Source organism: Sesamum indicum, linkage group LG15 (genome assembly GCF_000512975.1).
Source record: "Sesamum indicum cultivar Zhongzhi No. 13 linkage group LG15, S_indicum_v1.0, whole genome shotgun sequence".
Taxonomy (NCBI): domain Eukaryota; kingdom Viridiplantae; phylum Streptophyta; class Magnoliopsida; order Lamiales; family Pedaliaceae; genus Sesamum; species Sesamum indicum.
Genome location: NC_026159.1, coordinates 7,608,262 through 7,631,397, shown reverse-complemented (window position 1 = coordinate 7,631,397; position 23,136 = coordinate 7,608,262). Strand labels below are relative to the sequence as shown.

At 35.7% G+C, this 23,136-nt stretch overlaps 3 protein-coding genes across 5 annotated transcripts in view; 2 read left to right on the top strand and 1 right to left on the bottom strand.

The window, feature by feature from the left end:
• LOC105178185 (thiol-disulfide oxidoreductase LTO1) lies at nt 133-5,489 on the top strand. Its single transcript, XM_011101593.2, has 7 exons — nt 133-459; nt 550-865; nt 2,077-2,339; nt 2,429-2,541; nt 4,318-4,465; nt 4,669-4,806; nt 5,134-5,489. Exons 1-7 carry the CDS (start codon nt 349-351, stop codon nt 5,206-5,208), a joined length of 1,164 nt encoding a protein of 387 aa, XP_011099895.1. The 5' UTR covers nt 133-348; the 3' UTR covers nt 5,209-5,489.
• On the bottom strand, nt 6,677-11,642 carry LOC105178184. 3 transcript variants are annotated; one of them, XR_002288297.1, is made up of 6 exons: nt 11,604-11,642; nt 11,172-11,451; nt 8,978-9,142; nt 8,156-8,204; nt 7,166-7,212; nt 6,677-6,994 (listed from the first exon to the last, which is right to left on the bottom strand). XR_002288297.1 is itself a non-coding variant. In XM_011101591.2 (4 exons), exons 1-3 carry the CDS (start codon nt 11,410-11,412, stop codon nt 8,161-8,163), a joined length of 450 nt encoding a protein of 149 aa, XP_011099893.1. In that variant the 5' UTR covers nt 11,413-11,588; the 3' UTR covers nt 6,677-6,994; nt 8,156-8,160. The 3 variants fall into 3 exon arrangements, 1 of the variants encoding a protein (XP_011099893.1); XR_849113.2 differs by lacking the exon at nt 11,604-11,642 and having other exon boundaries at nt 11,172-11,588; XM_011101591.2 differs by lacking the exons at nt 7,166-7,212; nt 11,604-11,642 and having other exon boundaries at nt 11,172-11,588.
• LOC105178183 (phospholipase D delta) overlaps nt 16,922-23,136 on the top strand; it is a 9,696-nt gene continuing 3,481 nt past the window's right edge. The window contains exons 1-6 of the mRNA XM_011101590.2: nt 16,922-18,145; nt 19,700-19,816; nt 20,343-20,537; nt 22,053-22,361; nt 22,443-22,511; nt 22,687-22,834. Of these exons, the coding sequence (XP_011099892.1) occupies nt 17,201-18,145; nt 19,700-19,816; nt 20,343-20,537; nt 22,053-22,361; nt 22,443-22,511; nt 22,687-22,834 (1,783 nt within the window). The 5' untranslated portion in view covers nt 16,922-17,200. The remainder of the gene's footprint in view (nt 18,146-19,699; nt 19,817-20,342; nt 20,538-22,052; nt 22,362-22,442; nt 22,512-22,686; nt 22,835-23,136) is intronic.

Sequence of the window (23,136 nt, the reverse complement as noted above, 5' to 3'; positions counted from 1 at the left end):
CTTATTTTAAACTATTTTAAATTACCTCAAAATATAACTCCAAACATATAATCTATTTTTAATAAATACTTATTTATATTTATTTTTCTCTGTCTATCTCCAAAACACAAAATAAAACAGTGAAACTAACAATCCAAACACTATGAATGGAAATATGCGGATTCACATGTAAAATGTGCTTTTTGTGTTTTTGATCACTAATCAAAGTCTGAACTAGCGATTGGGCACGCCCTTGTAGTGTGAACAAGTACGACAGCCAGTGCACCACCGTGAGTCTCAGGATTCCGATTTTCCACCGCCAGAGTAAACAGACTAGAAAGCTGAAACCAGGCGCGACTGTGTGAGCTGATGATGATGGCCACGACAAGCAGCTTCTTCACCTTATCATTCTCCTCTGTTCCGTCCTATCGAACTCCTTTTCTCCATCCTCCTCGGTTTCCTATTCCTTCTCACTCTAAGGTTCGTAATCTCCTTTTTCAGATGTGTGCATTTGTGTGACATTTTTTTCAATTAGTTTGATTGTTGATGTGCTTAGCCTATTGCATGTAGAAAGGAGTTTGGGGACGAGGATTGGTGGTACTTAAAGTGAACTGTGTATCGGAGCGCAGTAAAGGTAGCGCCCAGTCCGAGTCTGAAACTACGTCATTGTCGCCTTCGTGTTCGGAATCGTCGTCTTCTTCAACCTTTATTGAGGAAGATGAGAGGAGTATCTCCGCGTACAAATGGTGTGCGGCTCTTGGAGGCATTGGATTTGCAGAGACAGGGTATTTGACTTACCTGAAGCTCACTGAAACGGACGCATTCTGCCCTATGGGAGGGGGCTCTTGCTCAACCATCCTGAACAGTGACTATTCATCTATTCTTGGTATTAACCTCATCTTTTGCTGGTATCATCTATTCATCTGATGTGTAATTTGCAGTGGCTTGCTTGTGATCCGCTGTGACTAAATTTAATGGAATTGATTGCTTTGCTTTTGTTGGCTATTAGGGTCTCCGTTTGGAAGTTTTGGACTTGAGTGTATATATGGGTGATGGAGCAGGTATATGCAAAAATGCTGATGCTATAGGCACACCAGTGGACGATATTTGGTGATAGTTGCGTACAGAGTTCTACTTCCTCGCTAGTAAGAAGAGAGGGACTCCAAAAATTGTAATTCTTGAGAGAGAGCACTTGTCAGTAAATAAACCAACAATTTTTGGGAGATGAGGCTTTATAAAAACCTCTTCTTGTCTGTTGGAACACTTCAACTGCCTGAAAGAATTTTTTATTTTTTATAGCTAGTCCATGTTGCCAGATTCATTTATTATTTTGAGATGGATCTCACCTTGCAGAAACTTTTTTGTACTTGAAAGAAAGCATTTTGAGGTGGTTGTTGGTAAAAAAAAAAAAAAATTTCTCGTGAACTCAGGGATTAATTGCAATGTTGGACTCTTATCTCAAAAAGATTGGCTTAACTCACAGTAGCTCAAACACGGTATCCCGCATGGCTGAACAGTTATTGCACATCTAGTTTTAGATATGTTTTCTTTGTGTGCTTCATAATGTTCCTAGTGACTTATACTTTCCTTTGCTTGACTTTTGTAGTTTATTAAGAGAAATTAGTTGGATGATGTTTCAACATATAGAAAGGATTACTTGTAGACCGAGTAAAACATGTGCTATCAACTAGATCTCAGAAGAAGTAGAGACGTTCAGAAAATAGTATTCGGATCGATCTTGTCGAAGAGAAGATCTATCTACTCCAAAAGGACCAAAACATGTATTCTTAAGTACAGGCTGCTTTATCCTGTTATAAATTATGTAAACTAAAGATAGTCTTTTCGTCATCTAAGGTCTTTAGTTCCGTTGTTGAATATTCGCACTGAAGGAATGTATCTGCATTTAGTCTCATACCATGTTATTCTGTCTTCACTTGGTGGGTGTTCTTGCACCTAGTTTTGAGGATTGCATGAGTCTTGGTAACCATCATTGGACCATATTGTTCTGAATCACTTAGTCAAATGAGATAATGTCACTTTAGTTGCAGGTATCCGTTCGAGAACAAAATTTAAGGTTGATATGTTTCTCTGTGCCAGGTGCTCCTCTTCCATTGTTTGGTATGCTTGCATATGGATTAGTTGCAGTCCTTGGCCTAAAACTCCAACTAGGTCCCAGAAAAATGGCATTTGACTCTGGGAAAACTGATGGTGAAATGATCTTAACTGGAATAACCACTTCCATGGCAGTAGCTAGTGCATACTTTTTATACATACTAAGCACCGAGTTTGTTGGAGAATCATGTTTATATTGTTTGGCATCAGCAGCATTATCCTTCAGCTTGTTCTTCATCACCCTTAAGGTACTTTTTAGTAAGATTATTGGTCTTTCTTGCACAATGTTTCCTTCATCCTGTAGCAATGACAAGAAACTTTTTGATCCATTTTGCAGAATTTTGGGCTGGAGAAAATTAAAAAGATGTTGGGTCCCCAATTATGCATAGCTAGCTTGGTTGTTATTGCCTTGAGCTCATCATATAATGCTTTCCCTCCTGTCTCACCAAGGTAAGCTACTATCATTGTGGTACCGATGGCCTCGAGCTATACTTGTACTTGATTATTTGAGTTCTACTAGAAGATTTATACCCGTTTGGATGCTCTCATTGAGGTAAGAAGGTTTTCTGTTTAGGTTGTAAATGTCATAGATACGATCAGTCTGGAGTTTGGACAAAGCTTTAAAGAGTTCAGCTGAATTAAATCTGGTTTCTTGATCCAGCTGATGATGAAATAAAACATTTCTGAAATGAGTTTGTCGTTGCACTGTGGTTCACTCATTAGTCAAGGAACCTTAATTTATGCTAACTCTCATGCATAGTCTCCTCGAAGTTAAAACACTGTATGGAACAAGATTGAAGTACATGCTAATGAGGTTGTTCTGTTTCTCAAATATTTATGTAACTAGATACGTAGGTCATCACTTGGAGATAAAGTAATACACGCAATAAAGAGGATCAGAATTGCATTTCTTTTGGGATGAAGCGCAAAAAATGGTCTTTCTGTGGTATGAATATAGTTCGTGTGTCTTTGACCCATCACAATCTTGCCCAAAATCATCCATCTTAACTCCAATAACTTGTGTTATAGTAGTTATTTTAACCGACTTAGTTGTATTTCATGTACAGCTTACATTTTTTAAGTATATTATTAATCTACACTCTTAAACTTGTGACTGTTATACTGCAAGAGATGCTATCTCCATCATGTGATTGTCTTGCTGGTGTCATTCAAGTATTGCAGATGCTGATATGAAAGTAAAATCCAGGAATTGAACTTAACCAGAAGCTAATAACATTGCCTGAATTTGGAATATATTTTCATTGATTGCATGCATCTGGTTCTTTTTAACCTTCTAGATGTAAATAGCTAATTTAAATCAAACAAGCATTAGACTAAATGAAGGCTTACAGAATCAATTAAACATGAAACGAGAGGATAACTAGTGCATGAAATGAAAGTGCAAAAATACTATTTCATCTGTTACATTGATTAATATTCTATTTCACAAGTTCAATATTTTCAAATGCATGCACAACAAATACCTTAAAAGAAACAAAATATAATGTTAATCATATTAGATTATTGCTATATTAAACCTTGTGAAAAGTTGATGGATTAAGCTATATGTCCAGATGTCGTATTTCTCTCATTGACCATTGTGTGCTTGATGTTGGACAGTAGTGACAATTGTTTTATTCATGCTCACCAGTGCAGTACACGAACTATTTTATATCAATCCTATAATGTTTGTCTAGTAATTGAACTTGTACCAGCAGTGCTAAAATATACTATCTTCTTTGGTTGGAATATTTGCAATTTGGATCTGGTGTGCTTCCACGAGTTACTGGTGGTGATTATCAAGATATGTTCAGCAGAGGTTCTTAGTAAAACAACTTTTCATGAATTAGGCAAGCAAAACCTTGTCAGATCAAAGATGTAGATGAGCATTCCACGATGAGCTAGAGGACTAATGATTGCATGTGGAATTGGGCAATTAAAGCCTTGTTGAGTGTAGTGTGTAAGAAAATCATGAAAAACTCATGAATAATGTGTTATAGGAACAAAATGCATAAAGCAAGGAATTTGTAAAAATAGGTCCTATCCAAAAAAAATATGTCCATGGAAGACTTTACCTGGTGATTCGGCTCATCTGCAGATAGATCCTTAAATATATTGCTAAGACTTTGATCAATCTACTTCACTCCAAGCTGCTTATGACTTTGTACCTGAAGATGACACATCCGGTGATTTTCTATATTAATTTATTCATCATATGTTCAACAGCCTGGCAGAGACGGAGATACCATATGTTGAAACGGAGATCACAAAAGAGTCCAGTCCTTTGGCCCTTTCTCTTGCAAAACATCTACGGTCAATTGGTGCAAAACTATATGGGGCTTTCTGGTGTTCACATTGTGTGGATCAGAAACAGGTATTTTCCTTTGTGCTTTACTTCCACGTTATTTGAGTGGGACACTGCCTTTACCAGTGCTTTTGTTGAATACTAGAGACCATCGTTTCATTTATTTAAAAGTTCTCAATTCCATGATGCCAAAAATAAGAAAAGAGAAAGATAAGAGAACTGCTGGACTATTTACTTTTTATGTTGCTTACTTTGTATTGCTATTGAACTAGATGTTTGGTCGTGAAGCGGCAAAACTGCTGGACTATGTAGAGTGCTACCCTGATGGAGTAAGAGAAGGGACACAAATGGCTAAGGCCTGTTTTGATGTTGAGCTTAAAGGATTCCCAACCTGGGAAATAAATGGCCAGGTGGGATACTCCTCTTGAACTTCGTTATTTAGGTTGGCTTCATGATGGATTCTTGTCTCTATAATGTTTCTAATAGCATGTATCACGAAAAATTCTTTGATCCTTAGGATGGCTACACTCCAGCTGGTTTAGTTGATACCTATAACTTTATGTGGTGTTATATATCTGTCTCATATGTCAACAAGGAGAAATGAACAACCAGTTGTATGTCCCTTTGTAATTGCTCACTGTTGTTTGCATGTTAACGTTCTGCCATTGCTCGAAAACAGTATTATTCTTTTGTAGTTGTTTCATGATGTCTCATAGGCTATATCACTCCCATCACAGGTTGTGAGCGGAGAGAAGCACTTCCCGGAGCTTGCTAGATTATCTGGATTCAAGCTTGAAGATTTAAGTCAATAAACCTAAGTCGTCCACTTTTATCTTTTCTCACTTTTGGTTTTATAAGCCCTGGATACAGTGCTTAGTAGCTAATGATATGCACACCTCTTTTCAGTCAGCTCAAGCATAAAGTTTTCCGTAAGTTTCAACTATTACTGATGCAGGAGTTAGCTTGACTGGAATCATCGTCGTACATCAGTGACTATACATGTAGTAGCTGACAATTATTGAAGCTTTTGTAGTTGGGATTCTCTTGTACTGATTGGGATCCTTAATGTCAATTATGCAGTTCATTCTGCGTCTGATGCATGCATTCTTTAGATGAGCAGTTATGTTGCAGACCGCTGACCTGATAATATTTAGTTGTTTAGCAACAAGAAGTTCTTGATGAGCTGATATTGCTTAAAGTTCTCTGGCCAAGAGGCAGGCTCAATTTTTCTCAGATAGGAATATGATGCTTTACTTGAAATGGCTTATTAATGTGATTCTGATTTTCTCCAAGGGGTATTCAGCCACCATCTTTGGCACTTGAAAGAAGGCTGGGGTCCGTAAGTTGCTCTCAATTCATCTATCTCTAAGTTTGTTTGCCCTTTCATTCGTATTCAGTTTGAGGCATGGAGTTCTATTTTTATTAGAAACGGCAATGGAGCAGGCTCCGCATGGGTTGTGTCGGACCAGAGATTTGTCTCGTTTAACTTTTGCAAGAATCAAAGAATGTGAAATTCAAATCTATAACCAATTAAAAATAGACTATCGAAGCTCCCCTCTCCAAAAGAAAAAAAAATGACACTGTATGCAAAAATATGCTAAAGTGAGAGGATGAATAAGTGTACATAGTAGAATAATAAATAATCAAATTTAAAATTTTTACGGGTGATTTCTTAATTTGCAAGCATTAGTACGTGGCTATTTCAAAATCCTCCATGCTAAAACACTATCCAGATTTTAGCAAATTACTTCATTGTCCCCTGATCTTAGTTATATTGCAAACAAGCCTTTACCGTACATCGACTTCGCTAAAATAGGGCCTTCGACTTAATTTAAAGGTGAAAGTTTCGTATCATCCCAAGATGCACATAATGCAGTGAAAAAAAAAAATTAAATAATAAGTAACAAATAATTTTGGGATCTAATGCCGCATCATGTGACCGTTTACAAAGTGGATCTCATGTGTTACGTAAATCAATTGGATGGTTTACGAAATTACCTTTCAATTGCAGCAACAAGGATCGGGTATTCAAACTTGGGTTAATTGAGACATACTCAAACCACATTTGAAGCTATTCTCCAGAGTATCATCTTATTTAAGGGGCTAAAAATCCAGTATAATTTCCAGAATGGATAAAATGAAAAAAATAAGAATCTCATAATTGTAAATTTAAATATCGACAAAGTAACACTCTGTACAAATACGGTTTCCAGAAAATGAAAGTAGGGAAGTAGCCATATATAGATCAGAGAATGAGAAAAGAAGTTGAAAAGGAAAGTAATGTTTTGAGATCAGTGGGTTAATATATATATACTCATAGTCAACAAAATCGAACTCCGATAAGATTTTTCCAAGAACAATGAAAAAAGCAAATAGAGGAAGTTCTTATGGATGAATCTAGTTAGTAGTTACCGTTGCAACTTCAGACTTGTACCAGGTCAAAAACTTGACCGTTCAACATTTGATGGTTCTCCATACATGTATAGGCTAACTGCACATTTTCGCCAAAGTTAGACCACTAAATCAAATGCCCCAAGCCTCTACCGAAAAGAAAATCTTTGCAGTCTGTCCAAGCTGCTGGCAATGTGATGCATGAACCTGTTTGCCACATTAAACACAAAAGTAAAGTCAGACTTTCTTAGATGGTCAGTTCTAGTTAGTGCTAAGAGCATACGGAAAAAGCATATAATCAGGAACACCGTGCTATTATCAAAAAAGAAAGAAAAAAGAAAATTCTTCCAAGATCATGCTTATTATCATCATGAGTACCTTTTTGAAACTGAAAAAAAGTCGGGAAACCATATTCTCATGTTCACCTGCATGTGAATCTCAACTTTAATCAACCATAAGCCGCTTTCACAATCGCACACTAATCAAATATAATACACCTTTCAATTCCAATAGAGCGTCCAAGACTTGTGACAGCAACATTCTTCCAGATATTGATTCCAAAATTCTAGTGTGCATATACAAGTATTCTATTGAATCATGCTCAACTTTTCAATCCATAAACTAAATCCAAGAAGTGCTAGAAAGAGACAATAACTTTAATTCATTACATGACACAATAAGTTAAATGGGGGAAAAAAAGACAGCCCAGAATTCAACGTGTACGTGCCTGCGTCATATACAAATTTATATGAAGCTAGGACCTAAGGGAGAATAAGTTTTTCTTTCCGATTTCCTTCAAATAAAAAGAGTATGTCTTGCATTACATCTCCAGCGGAACTTTCTGACGTAAAAATCCATGCAGCTTAGATAATGTTGCTTAACATTTTGAAAACCGAAAGCATGGTTGCTATTTGATGCTAGTCCAGCAAAGTAAACTTGTCTGTTAACAATTGAACAACAAGCATAAAAGACACACCAAATGAAACATGTATGGAATCTGTGGTAACAAAGCTCAACCTTTCATGTTGAGTTCCTCACTTCACGAGCAGAAGAAATGTGCTTATACTAAGATACATGTCTAGATTATTAACATTTTTGGTTTTTTCACCTGTTGTAGAGTCTTGCATACCAAATGCACAAAGCTGAGGCACGCATGGAATAACAACTCCTTTACTATAGCCAGACAAAAAATCAACTGACACAACAGACAGCTAAAAGTGAATTTTGTGACTAGATTAGCTGAGTCATAATCTAGTGAATCAATTAGTTGTTTCATGCTAATTTTAGTTACTAAACCTGCTACTGATATGTTAAATCCTGACAAAACTATTTGATGCATCAAATATAGATGGAAACAAAAGATCATACCTTGATTATAAAGCATGTTGTTGCCCACCGCTTTCTCCCACCAATTTTTCTGAAACACATAAAATATGAGAAATAGTATAACATGACAGTATCTAATGAGACCAATTTCTTCAACAAGGACAAATATCCAAAAACATAAAACAATAAGGCAGAGGAAGATGTTCCTGATACAAGACAGCATTAAGTAAAGCATATTCACTTTTCAAGGAAAGAAAACCTGATCAACCTCATCTCACTTATCCTCACAATACAACAATTCTGCAACTTCACTGTTCAGTAAGGTCATTCATCATTTGAAAGAGTAGAAGGAGAAAAGGATAGAACAAGAAGGTTTCTGCCTCAAAACAGCATAAAAGATGCGAAACTGCATCATTGCCCTAAAACTTCTGAACAATTTCAAACATTCCATTGACATTATCTGTTGTTCTATAAGTTAGATTCACAATGACATACTAGTTAGCACTACGACATATAACTTTCAGTTCTCCATCATATGAAACTAGTTGCTATACTTCTCTTTTCCCTCCTCATCCCTCTTCCAGTCCATCTGACCGTTGCAAAGAGTTAAGTACCCAAAGTTCCTAAACAAGTTGGCAACAAATCATTGACAGGGAGCAAACATGAATGATCAGATTAACGGAAGAAAAAAAGTGAGGCAATGCAATAGTTTTAGTTTTAGAACATTGAAGTATTTGAGCCACAACTGAAAGTTAACTAATAGGCCTGATATAATTTCTGGTATTGGCTCCTCCCTCCCCTCAACCCACAGCATAGAAAAACGAGAAAGAGGAAAGAATGATGAAGAAAAAAAGAAAGTTATACCATGTGATAACCCGGCTGACAGCATGCGGTCCATATTGTCAATTCGTCGCTGTACGGACTTCAAAACAGTATTTAATGCTTTGACCCTTTTCCTAACACCAGAAATCCTTGCAGCATGCTGCATAATGAATGGCGATGGTGCATCCTCAAGCAATTTATCAAGCTCTGAGAACATAGAGAACTTCGAATTAAGCCAAAAGGCTAATTCCACCTAATACCAAAGATGGGTGAAAATATTGTTTGGTCCCAATATAGATATCATGTTCAATTTTACAGCTATTACCATAAAGTATAATGCATCACTTTCTTGAGTGTAAGCAACACATATAACAAACTTTCAGCCTGAAAAACTTAGGAACCTAAAAAAAAGTTAAATTTATTGATTTTCAAGAAAAACAAGTATAATCATAAACTACATCTATTTAAAAAATGTTCTTTGATTTTTTCTCTTCAAAGTGTGGATTCATGGACTTTAACCTTATTTTTTTTTAAATAGAAGCACAATCACCCCTAGGTTTGCAGATATAAAATCACAAACCATATAGAAAAAGTCCGAGATCAAGGCATTGACGGATAACCACGTCATAAAAGATCAAAAACCTTAGCAGCAGCAATGGAGCTTCAATTTGGCAGAATTTCAATACTTGGAAATGTCAATTTGAGGGTTTGGAAGATTTGGAAAGTGACTGACGAACTCTTTCTCAAATTGACATGATAATCTTTCCACTAACTTGTTAATGTAAATCTCTAGACCTTCAAGCCTTGAAAGACTGGGGAGCTCACATCTGAGAACTTGGATGAACCAGAGGCCCCATGCTTTGTGTATATCAAAGTACTTTTCAATCTAATTCTCTATTCATGTCGATTCCAAATGACCCTTCCATTTAGATGCTTGAGCAGACGATCTAGTTAAGTTAGATGTCAAAGCAGGAGGGAGCTTCAGACTTGCACTTAATTTTCTTCAATAACATCTCCTAAATGAAGTATGTATTTCCCATTTTCCCTTAATAGAAAATAGCATGTATCGCAATTTGATTGGCTCACATAGTTGTTAAATAGTGCAGCTAGATTTGGCATCATACACAATTTTGAAAAGGTAAAATTTAAATTTAATAAAGCATTAACTTATACCTTAAAAATAATATGAATAATATATAAAATTTTATCCAATTAAAAGACACATGATAAATTTGGAGCCACATAAATATATCTTTTGATATGCAATTAATAATTTCCAAAGAATTGTTGCCTCCTACAAGCATATATTTATGATTAACTTCACAATGACTAAGCTCATTGCAGAGCTGACGATGTGTTGCAACGCCTAAGTAGCTGGATGATTGCGACACGTCAAAGCTAAAGAGATGTGTCACTGTGTGAAGGCATTCATTTTATAGTTCCAAGCACATCTATAAATAAAAAATTATCCAAGAATTGTAATATCAAAAGACAAGAGTATATCTGACAATTAGAAGAAAGTTCCAAATTACATGACGAAAAGAACTCAAGCATACTATCAAGAATGTCATCAAACAAGGACACCAGAACTGAGAAGGTTCGAGTAGGGCAATAAACAGGCACTCAAACCCCCTTCACCACCAAACAAATCCTCCCCACCAAACAGAAAATTAGTGGAGATCTAGTGTTGAATCCTTTCAACATGCAATTTAGAAAGCGTGCAACAATTTGATTTGCTGCATGCTTGAAAACTCCATACTAGACCACTTCATTGGGCATGAACTCACCTTGAAAAAGCACAATCAAGCTTAACAAAATTATTTAGTTGTATCCAAAATAATACGAATGGCCAAGAACTCAAACAATTTTGTCCAGTTGAAAGATATGTAAGAATCTGTAGTCACTTAAAAAGATAGTGTAGATAAATAAATCAGATATGCCGATTAATAATTTCTAAGACAATTGTTGCAAGCATGTTTCTGTTTTCAATTTTTACTATGATCAATCTCATTCACGGAAATGATGCATTTCGATCCAAATTCAAAGAGCTTATTCTCGTCTACGCAGGTGAGAAATTGTGATAGATTCAAAAGCTGAAAGAGAAATGTCACTTGTTAACGGCTATCATTTCGAGTTGCAAACACATTAGTAAATAGTCTACACACAGCAACAACAAGCAGTATTTCATCGAGACAAGAGAAAGAAAAGATAAGAATCCGGAAAAGTGGGAAAATACCTCCGGTAAGACGATCGAGGGTGAAGGCAAGTTGGTCTTGGCTGCGAGCCGTCGCTTCTGCTCTAGAATCGAAACCCGTCAGTACAGATGAAATCAAAGAGTATAAACCCTCCGCCACAGCAGAATTTGAGTTACTTGCAGTTATATCGTCGAGCTTGTCGCGGCTTACAGCGGCGGCGTCGCCGGATATGCCTACTGCAGTGGAATCATCTTGATTGTCATCTGGGTTTCCGTCCGCCATGATTGGTATTATCAGTTGAGTGGCAGTACAATTGTTCCGCTATGTTTGGTTCAAGATTTTGACGAGAGAAAATTATTAGGGCAAACGAAAATAAACCAAAAAAATCAATTGATTGATACTGGAAATAGTTAGGAAATTTGTATGAAGGCAGCAGATGATTAGAAATTGATTGCTGAAGTACCATTTATTACCTAATTTCGATCAATTATCGAAACAGATTTCATTTGTCGATTTTCAAAACATTTTGGATTAATATTTAATACAATCTTTGACGTGGGTGGATGGATCTTTAATTTTTAAATTTAATTTATGGTGAATAAGAAATTAAAGCAAAAATGTAGATGTTTTTCCCGATGTGTTGTTTATTTTTTTTTTCTGGTTTGAAACCTTTTTGTATTTTCATTTTCCTCTCTCTCTTCGTGCACTAAAAGAATATTTCAACATGCAATTCAACCTAAAAGTTAACATCATTACAATATACTAACGAAATGGGAAAGTGAACTATATTTTAAATAATATAAGATGTTTTTATATATAAAATTAAAATATGAGAACTTTTAACTATTATACGAAAATACAGGAGAATTTTATTCAAGAAGAAATATATATATATATATACATATATACTTAGAAAATTGATAAGAAAGGACATGTGCAACAAAATCTCTAATGATTGAGGATTACTTGGAACATTATCATCAAGCTCAATTAACTCTAGTGGTGAGGTTGTTTGTCTTGCCTTTTCATGTGATAAACTACATTGCTACTCTCATTATCCTCAAAATTATGTAAAGAATTATTGACGTAATTTCTACAGTTGCAACAACTAGGGGTTGCACTTGATAACAATGGAAGTAACGTGCAACATCTGAGGATTCCTCTCACAAGTATCAAGTTAGTTGTCTTTTTTGTCTTGCTCTTTATGTTTGAATGTAATCTAATTCAACTTCAAGTCAATCAAACGTGCAATGTTACTCATCAAGGAAAGTCTCATGGACTTTGTCCCATCATTCAGTTGTAACATTCTGAAAATAAATTTTACACGGGCATGCAAAAATCCCAAGCTTTGGATGATTTATATAGAATACACAAGCCCTAATAGTGAAGTTCTTCCTCTAGAAAGGTTGCACATGTATCATATCTAAGAATCCTAGATATGTCTTGATAGTACCCAAATTGCCGCCCACATGTATGAGGATTGTTAAAAAATAGATTTACTGCCTTGACAAAGAGAAATATAACTTGAATGAATTACAATAAAATAATATGTTCAAATTCTTCAGCATTGACATTATCAGTGAAATTGAAGGCCTCATTCTTTACAATCATATTGCAAACCTAAGAGATGAATTTTGCCTTATAGATTCACTTGCGAGCTTCTCATGGGTCATAGTGTTTTGCAGTCCCTTCACCATAAAAGTTCATTATTTTGTACCATACAATTATCGCCAAACTGAATAACAAGTTTTCAAGTTGTAAGCTAGCCAAACATAAATAAATTGAATAGCAAAAGGACATGTATGAGTTGGTCTTGGGGAGTTTGTACTGATGCTCAAACCTTTATAAATACTTGTTAAAACAGGAATAGTTAGGCTAGCTCATCAACCACTTGCCGTCATGATCGTTATTTGAAAAGTAACCATAGACATAAGGAATTAACATTCTTACCTAGAAGAACAAACATGCAAATACAACAAGCTAGATATGCCAACAAGTAAATTTCTTTCTTGTTACATACTAAACTTGAAAAATAAGACCTCCTCCTCAATTGACCATTTTTTGTGAATCTCGATGTCACCAAGAGGTTATGAGTTGAATTGGGGTGACTGTTTTCTTCTCTTACGCGGGGGCGATGGATGATACTCTGTAACTTTCTTAAATCAACCTTCACCTATTTGCCGATAGATATTTGGCTACATTGATTTATGTTGGCACATTGAAGTAAATGGTAAACTTGAAGTAAAAACTTGCAGAACAACTTCCATTGCACTTGGGATAGCTTAATCATAAAGGCAACTCTTTATGAGAAGTCCGATGAGGTCATGTAAGTCCCACAATGAAATGAACTAATTTGCCATAGAAGCAAGCAAAGTATCTGTAAGGGGATACCACGCTTCGCAGAATGCCTTGACGATATCAGAATTGTGATCATATATTTTAACTAAGTGTATTGGCCTCTTCTTCGGCTAAGTACATATTCACTCCATTCCCCATGCCCTTTGATGTAGTGGAATTTGTCAGTAAAGCGGAGATAATCATCCCACTTTGCCTTCAATTATGCGGCGATCCAAAGTTGGTAAATGAGAGGGTTTGTTTAATTGCTGATGACAAGGAAGCTTATGATAAGTAGCTCGTGAACTCCATACCCTTGTTGACTTTCTCAAGGAAATATTCTGAAACCATTCGTCGAAGTAAAAGGATTAATCTCGATCATGGATTCCCCTTTTAACCAATAAGAGGGAGTAAACCAGCAAAAAATTTATCTTTCATCAAGAATAACTTACTATTATGCACCTGAAAGTGAACATGCGCATTTAAAGTAAATCATGTTATAATCGAGCAAAATCCCAAAAGAGGCATTGAGTTAATTATTGCTCAAATTCAATTATATATCCAAAGCTAATTATGTTAAGATAATAATAAATTAAAAAAAAATGAATAACAAAGTTTGTATCATTTTCAATTTGAAGAAAATCATATTAGATTCTTTTGCTCATTTTGAAGCCACCATCAATTACCAATCTTGTTAGGTGTTCTAGCAATGGAAGGCCAAAAAATTCACATAACCCCAAGATCCCACTATTCAATGAAAACTGAAGGGCTAATTTAGGTCCCACAACACGACTTTTGTGGTTTAATATCTCCCATGCCACAACAGGTTCAATTTTGATTTGGTTTAAAGCAAATTCACAATGATGACGATCTATTCAAATTTGATTCATATATATATTTGTAAATGAGTCTTGAGGGAACATTTGTAAATAAATGATGCCAATTTTGGAATAAGATATTAATTGTAAATTAAATTCTTGTTTTTATTTCTAATTTGGAATTCTTTAAAATAATTTAAAGTGTAAATTTAATTTAATTAATATTGAATGTAAAATTTATCATCAAATCAAGTTCCCACAAGTGTTATAATTGAAGTGTTCAGCTAATCAAATCGTACGTTGTAGTACAAAAATTCGAGTCAATCAAGTGAATCCACGTGGAACAGTTACACACATGTCCAATTAAATCAAGATAAATAATTTGATATTTATCTTTTTAAAAAATACAAATTAAATAGATAATAGCACAACCAATCATATCATACCAAATATTTGATGTATTTATTTTTTTAAATTAAATTATAAAAAAATAATACTAAATTTGTTCAAGTAGATCGTAGCTCTCCCTTTTTAACACCTAAAGGAGTTCTTATAATTCATTTGAGACGCATAGAGAGAGAGATATGAGAAGTTAGATAAGAAGGTCTCAAAGATTCTTTCTATAAATTACATCGAGTTTAAGAATATTTAAGGCGCTCAAAACGGAGATCAAATCGGCCGTTAAAATACCCGAATTTAATTTTCAAATCTCAAATGCATGTTCACCATTATATGTTTAACTCGGGATTATTGACATGTCATTATTGAAAAATGCATGTTCAAGATTATATGTTTAACTCGGGATTATTGACATGTCATTATTGAATCAACATTATAAATATTCAAATTCAGGCCTAACGAAGAACTACATGAAATTCTATCTTCGAATTTATCAAATTTATAAATATTACTTTTAAAAAGAAGAATCAAGAAATAAAGTAGGAATTGTACATCTTTCAATTTATGTGATGGAATATCTTTATTTATCATAATTTTTCTTATATTTTGATTTTTTAGATACAATAAAATTTATTTTCATAAGTGCTTATTACAATTATTATATCTTTCCATCTTCAAAATATATGTACAATTCAATTTGAAGTTAATAATTAATAATTTTTTATATCTGATGTGGGGACCACACATAAATTTTTAAATATTATAAAACAACCCCAAATTATTTAAGGAAAAAATGCAATATATTCTCTTGTCTTATTGGAAATGAGCAATTTATCCCCCTTAAAAGAAAAAACTAGAAATTACCTCCTTGAGTTGTAAAAAGATAGAGTAAAATACCCCCCTAAACCCAACGGTACATTACACGCTCCCGGCGTGCATCTGGATGTATTTTTTTTAAATCAATAAAAATATTGTTTTATTTATATATATTTAATTTAATATATTAATACATATATATTTATATGAATAATATTTATATAAATCATATTTAATATATAAATATTATATATTAATATATATAAATACTTTCTTTCTTTTTCGTCTTCAAACCGCCGGACGACAGCCGCTCCCACCGATCCCAGCCCCCTCCCCTCGTGCTGTCGCCTCCCCCGCCGCCTTCCCCTTCCTCCTCTCTGTCATAACCCCCTTCCTCCTCCCTTTTCCCTCTTCCTGGCGTGCCGCCGCTTCCTCCCCCTCCCTCCCCCTCCGCTGGCATCTCTCTCTCACTTTCTATATATATATATATATAAGCTATATCATTTAATTATATAAATATATAAGAGCATATATATATTCAAATTTAATTATATATAATGTATTATTTTTATTTTTATTATGTAAATTTAAACTGTAGATTTGAATTAAATAGAATCCACATCGTTGATTTATTAGTTAAATTTGGACTTTAGATTAATCAAAATCCAACAGTCATTAAATAAGGACATACATATTGTTCTAAATTTTAAATTAAAAAAATAATAAATAAGGCATGTGTGATGCACGAAACGCATTCAGAGGGTATTTCGCTCAACTTTGATAACACAGAGGGATAAATTGCTGTTTTTTTTTTTCTCACAGAAAATAAATTACTCATTTCTTATAACACAAGGAGTAAATTGTATTTTTTTTCGATCATTTAATTGCCAAATTACCCTAACATCCACATACTATTTCTAGTAGACCGAAACGTGACATAATAATGCACTTGATTCATAACCATCCGATCAGAATTGAATCAACCATTTACGATTAATATATACAACTCCCAAATATCAATTAGAAGTTTATTGTTTTTAATACACTCGAACTTCACCTCGTTCACTATTATTCAAACATCGAAGAACTATAATCAACATGTTTGCACTATTGCTAAAGTCCGACCTTCATTCACGAGTTAGTCATCGAATCTGATCATAGACCTAATAAAAAGAAATAGACTGAAAGCGAACTTTAAATGCAACCTCAGATCAGCATCTTATTCAAATAATATCGCCCTTTGATATTATTAATTAATATATTCTATTGTTGAATATTAGGACATGGTTGTTTGTCTTTCTTGAAACCATGGTTCTTGTTTTTTCTTCCTATGAAGTACAGCAAAAAATAATAATATAGTAGAGAGAGAGTAGTCTTAGCACAAGAATAATGCAGTGGGCCGAATGGTGTGGGACACAAGGGTGATGCACGTGATCCTAATCTCTCACACCACACCAACTACCCCACTCTTCCACCAGCACAACGTGCCTCGATGCTAAACTTCGCCTTCTTGTCTTAATTCTTCGGGATTCAATTCAATTATCCATTCCTTCCTTGCTGCTACAGTTTTTCCCCTTCTGCCGTCTGTTGTTTCTTTGTCTGTGTATATATCCAGTACTCATCACTGTAATCACTCGCTTCCTCACCTGAATTGCACTCGGGCAGGCGGATAGCGCGAAATCTTTGTTGCTTGCAGCAAAATCATGGCTGATGAGCCAGTGTTATACTTGCATGGAGATTTGGAGCTGCATATCTTCGAGGCCCGTAGCCTTCCCAACATGGACCTCGTCTCTGAGCGCCTCCGCCGGTGTTTCACTGCCTGCGATGTCTGCCGTCCCACAGCCGACTCGGGCGGAGATGGAAGCGACGGCGGTGGAAGCAGCCGCCACGAAAGGAAGCTACACCACCACCGGAAGATCATCACCAGTGACCCTTACGTCACAGTGTCGGTTCCTCAGACCACTCTAGCCCGCACAAGAGTGATGTCCAACTCCCAGAACCCCAAATGGAACGAGCGGTTTCACATCCCCTTAGCGCACCCCTTGGCCTTTTTAGACATTCGCGTCAAGGATAATGATATCTTTGGAGCCGACACGGTGGGAAAAGTCTTAATTCCGGCTGGAAAAATCGCTTCCGGTGAGGTAATTTCGGGATGGTTCCCGGTTATTTCGTCTTCAGGGAAGCCGCCGAAACCCGACACAGCGCTGCGGCTTGAGATGAAATTCGTTCCCTGTGATAAAAACCCATTGTACAAGCACGGCATTGCTGGTGACCCGTCACACAGAGGGGTTAGGAATACTTATTTTCCGCTAAGGAAAGGCAGCTCGGTGATTCTGTACCAGGATGCTCATATTAGCAATGAGGATAAAATGCCTGAAATTGAGTTAGATAATGGGTTAGTTCGCCATCACGCCAAATGCTGGGAGGACATCTGCTACGCGATTGCTGAGGCGCATCATTTGATATACATTGTTGGGTGGTCGGTTTTCCATAAGATTAAGTTGATTAGGGAACCCACCAGACCTCTGCCTCGAGGAGGGGACCTAACGCTTGGGGAATTATTGAAGTATAAATCTCAGGAAGGGGTTCGAGTTCTGCTGTTGGTTTGGGATGATAAGACTTCGCATGACAAATTCTTCATTAACACGGTATTAATATCTACATATCTTATTAATTCTTGACGCCAATAGTCTTTTTTGTTAAATTACTGTCTTTCAATGAAGTTTGGGACTGGGATTATGTTATGGGGATTGTCATTTTTGCAGAGTATGGGGTTGATGATTGACTTGTTCTTGCAGCATACTTGTATAATATGGGCGGTGAAATTGAGTTCTTCTGGACATATGAGCTGTATATTTTTACTTTTTAGTTTTTGAAAAGGTATGCTTAAAAAATATAGTATCGTATATCACATGGTGTTATGTATACATGTGGGATTTTCAGGGAAAATAGTTGGTCTGGGGTAAAAAAAATGCTACTTTTGCTTATTTTTCATCTTGCCCCCCTTTTTAAGTATCCAGTCCGATCTGCCCTATCTTTTAGTATTCAATTTGACCAGAGACAGAATTTTAAATTAAAGTTGGAAAAATTGGAAGTTTCATGAATATTTGCACTATTACCCTTAAACTTAGTGGCTGGGAGTTAGTAATTGATATTTTAATTGAGAGGGTATCTTTCTAGAAAAAAAATATAGTTTTTTTCTAGGACATTGGGCCTTGAGGTGTATCTTTAATGCATTGGCATTAAGCCACTGTTTTCGCATAACATGCCCTAAGCTGATGATACGGCGAATCTACAACTGAAGAATGCTACACAGTATAGAAAAATCAATGTCAGTTGCTTTGACCCTTTAAATGATAGCATAAAATGAGCTGCTAGTTGCATATCTTGCATCACTCACATAACAACTATACAATTTCTTTTTTAAAGTTACCCTATAGCATTGACTGACCATCCAGATGGAAATGGAAATAGGGAATTGGCGACAGATCAGAAATTAGAAGGCCAAGTATCTTTTTGTATTATAGGAAGATCATAAAATAATCACATTACTCTCCAAAATCTTGTATTCACATGAAACTAGTGACTTTTAGGTATGTTGGTCACAGATGTTATGATGGATCAATGTTAGGTAAAATTTTCTAGTATTTGAGCATTGTAGTACTACATATGAATGAAGTATCAAAATATACTAATACTTCCATGCTTGGCCAAAGAACTGGACATGTAAATTTCAGTATTCTGAGGTGACTGACGGTCAATTGCATATTACGCACAACTGCAATCAATAAGGCTGCAAAGATCTCATCTCATCAATGATATTGCGATCTATGTAGTTTAGATTGTAGTAGGACAGTTCATGTTTCATTCAAATATTAAATCCTCTCTTATTGGAGTTTGTTTCAATAGTAGACATCAAATGAACATATAATAACAGCAAATGTGCTTATTCCCTGAAAAATGCTAAGTGACACGTGTGATGGGCTCAAATTAGTGATATATTTAATTCCTTTTTTTAGTCAAATGACCCAACAATTATCCACTATGAAATTATCTTGATCTGCAGTACGTGAATTGTCAAAACCGATGTATTCTCTAAATAGCTACTCCATATTTCTCATCTGTTTGCAAGTGTTTCAGTTATTAGTAGAATTAAGTTCCCTTGCAATTTATTTGAATGGTTTTGATGCCATTGGATGCAGGCAGGAGTGATGAAAACGCATGATGAAGAGACCAAGAAGTTTTTTCGGCATTCATCAGTTATATGTGTTCTGTCACCACGTTATGGGAGCAGTAAACTTAGCTATATGAAACAGCAGGTAGAGTTTTATATAATTGCATCTGTTTGTTAATTAAAGCCATATTATTTGTCTTAACATGCTCTAATTCATTTTTTAATGGTTAATCATTTTGGTACTAGCCTAGTCATCAATTTGATCTAATTCCGAAAATGGTTTAAGTTTCTATAATGCATTATAAAATCATTTACAACTTGTTTTGGAGTATCTAAGAATGCAACATGAGATAATACTTCAGCAATTGCATTGATGGTTTCTCTGGAAACGAAAAGAAGTGAAACTGGGATTTTGACTTTTAACATGCCAAGGGTGTTGAGTGAATATTGTTTGCAAGGGAGTATAAAGGCACCACAAATTACCATCGAAAAAGTGGGGCAGAAACTAATCTGTAATTTGCTTCTTGTGCATTAGAAGCTTTGGGAAATAACCATTCATCTTCCTGTACTGTTTCTTGAGAGTTTCTGACTCAAACTGGTGTATGTACCCCCTCCTCTCCTCAAGTGGTTAGTCTCGCCTGCTTGACTTACTCCTGAAATCTTGCTTCCAGGTTGTTGGGAATCTCTTCACGCACCACCAGAAATGTGTTCTTGTTGATACGCAAGCTCATGGAAATAATCGAAAAATCACTGCATTTCTTGGCGGCATTGATCTCTGTGATGGTCGTTATGATACACCTGAACACCGTCTCTTTCGTGATCTTGAGACTGTTTTTAAGGACGATTTTCATCAGCCTACATTTCCGGTCAGTATTTTCCCTTCTATTGTTTCCTTGCTGCTCATTGAGCTTTGCTCTCGTTCTGTGCTATAATTTGAACCCTCTACTGGGTGGATGCGTGGAAGCTGAGAACATATTTACTAGTGAATCCATGTCATGACCATGGACACAAACAGGCAGATGAGTTTCCTTGAGGAAACTAAAAACGTAAGGATCTTCCTCGTTTATGAGCTGACTAAGTTCAACATCCTTGAATATCTTCAAATTATGTGTTACATTTTGATTTGGATATTTGTATTTTCTCCATTATCTCCTTATCCTTGACCTTAAGTTCATTAGCCAAAAACAGTTGTGATGTGGGTATGACGTAGTATGCAAGAATACAATCTCTTCTGTTCGTTCTGATCTCCAACTATTTATGTTAGTTTCTTGGTTTGACTTTTCTCCTAGTGCACATGATCAATTATGATCTTATGGTTTTTGTTATATATTTCTATTGTACACCATGACCGAAAATAACTATTCTGTGCTTTGCTATTATTGTCTTTTAGCCTGCTTTTAGTGACAGATGACATTGTCAGTGTTGACATGCTTTATAGTTGGAATTTTTATTGTTGTTGGTTATGAGAGCATACGTTTGGTAGTTATGAAGATTAGTAGATAGAGATTAAGTCTGAAGAAGCCAACTGAAATTGCAAGGTCTCTGTTGTATACCCAGGGGATAGGGAGGAAAATGAGATGGCTTAGGTATCCAAATCTGTCGCCTATGGTTGGGTATAACAGACCCTTCAATTTATTTGATATCATGGAGAGAAGGAGATCCCGTCCTGTGCTTGGTATGGCGTTAAAGTTGAAACGAATGGAACGCATTCTCTACTGATTTGATCCGTTTTGATCATTGGATTAACAAAGTAAAACAAGAGGAAAGGAGAAACTTCTCATGCTCGTCCCGGATTTCAGATCAAGGGCAAACACAACAAAGATGATAAGAACTCTTGTATGAGTCAGAGCTTGAGCAATAATTAGCCTTTGTTAAAATGGATTTTGATGGGGGATTTGATACAATGAAGTCAAATATTTGCGGTTTGGTCGCAGTCAGGTCAAAACAAGAAAAGATGAAAACATTAAAAAGGGGAATTTAACTTAAGTCTAGACAAAGGAAAGTGAGTTCTGGTGGGTACAAGGGATTAGGGAAGGACCTCCGGCCTCTTTCAATCCTCCCTACCAGATATAGCTTTAAAATGATAAGCACCATCATAAAACATGATCAAGGTCACTAAGCCAGTATAGTACTTCATAAATCTCATAAAAAGGAAAGAAAATTTGTGGAAAGTGAATGATCAATTCTGTGACTGATCATACTACGCACAACACAGATCCTATTGACTTGTGCATGAGGTGGTAAGGTTAGCATTTTTGGTGGTGTTTTATCTGATGGTAAATCACGCTTATTATCAGAACACCTAAGTGGTGATTTTAAGTGATTTTTGCTCTATTCTATCTTCACGTGCTGATTTTTCATTCATTAATTACCTATTTCAGGAAGGAACAAAAGCTCCTAGGCAGCCATGGCATGATTTGCACTGCAGAATCGATGGGCCTGCTGCTTATGATGTCCTTATAAACTTCGCTCAGCGTTGGCGGAAAACAACCAAGTGGAGAGAATTTAGTTTACTACGGAAAAAAATGTCCCATTGGCATGATGATGCTATGATTAAAATTGAGCGAATATCATGGATACTGAGTCCTGCCTTTTTTGTTTCCAAGGATGGAACTTACAGATCTTCACCAGAGGATGATCCTAAGCTATATGTGAACAGGGAAGAAAATCCAGAAAATTGGCATGTGCAGGTTAAAGTCCCCTAGTTGTGAGTGCATATTTTATTGTTGGATAATCTTGAAATTATATGTAATCTTGGCTTGCTCCTGTAGATCTTCCGGTCCATCGATTCAGGATCAGTGAGAGGGTTCCCAAAATTCTATGATGAAGCTCAGGCACAGGTCATAAATGAAAACCTTCTTATTGCCTTTTGTCCTTTTGTATCTTTGTACATTCAATAATGAAACTGCGAACAGATTGGAAGTCCTGGTAATGCCCTCAGAGTGATCATTGCTGTTCATCATGGGTGATGCTAGCTTATCATTTAATAATTTCTCTAGTGCTGTTATGTTGCAGAACCTTATCTGCTCCAAAAATCTGGTTATAGACAGAAGCATTCAAACAGCATATATTCAGGCAATAAGATCTGCTCAGCATTTCATCTATATTGAAAATCAATACTTTCTTGGCTCTTCATATGCTTGGCCAGCGTACAAAGATGCGGGTAAGAATCATACTTTCTTGTTTGTCTCTTTAAAAGTTTCTGGAATGCTATATTTTTTAGTTTCTATGGTTTTCAATTATGTATTAGATGTTACTTAACGCTTAGATCTAATAAAATTTGTAACTATGAATTTGAATTCATGCTATCATAATACAAGATGATTAGTTGAGCTTTCTTAATATCACCTAGAAGTTCAGTTACCTGACTAGGATCTTCTTCCTCATTACTAATCATTCTATGTGTTTGCTAGTTTACCAACAGTGTTCGTGACATTTTCCCTTTTAAGTTTTATGGAGATTGAA

What these genes read in the sequence shown, in the direction of transcription:
- LOC105178185 (XM_011101593.2), top strand. Translation starts at nt 349, where the DNA reads ATGATGATGGCCACGACAAGCAGCTTCTTCACCTTATCATTCTCCTCT. An exon ending in CTATTCCTTCTCACTCTAAG is followed by an intron (nt 460 to 549) that starts GTTCGTAATCTC and finishes TATTGCATGTAG; the next exon opens with AAAGGAGTTTGGGGACGAGG. An exon ending in CCTGGGAAATAAATGGCCAG is followed by an intron (nt 4,807 to 5,133) that starts GTGGGATACTCC and finishes CTCCCATCACAG; the next exon opens with GTTGTGAGCGGAGAGAAGCA.
- LOC105178184 (XM_011101591.2), bottom strand. Translation starts at nt 11,412, where the DNA reads ATGGCGGACGGAAACCCAGATGACAATCAAGATGATTCCACTGCAGTA. An exon ending in CCTCGATCGTCTTACCGGAG is followed by an intron (nt 9,143 to 11,171) that starts GTATTTTCCCAC and finishes CTATGTTCTCAG; the next exon opens with AGCTTGATAAATTGCTTGAG. An exon ending in GTCAGCCGGGTTATCACATG is followed by an intron (nt 8,205 to 8,977) that starts GTATAACTTTCT and finishes TATGTGTTTCAG; the next exon opens with AAAAATTGGTGGGAGAAAGC.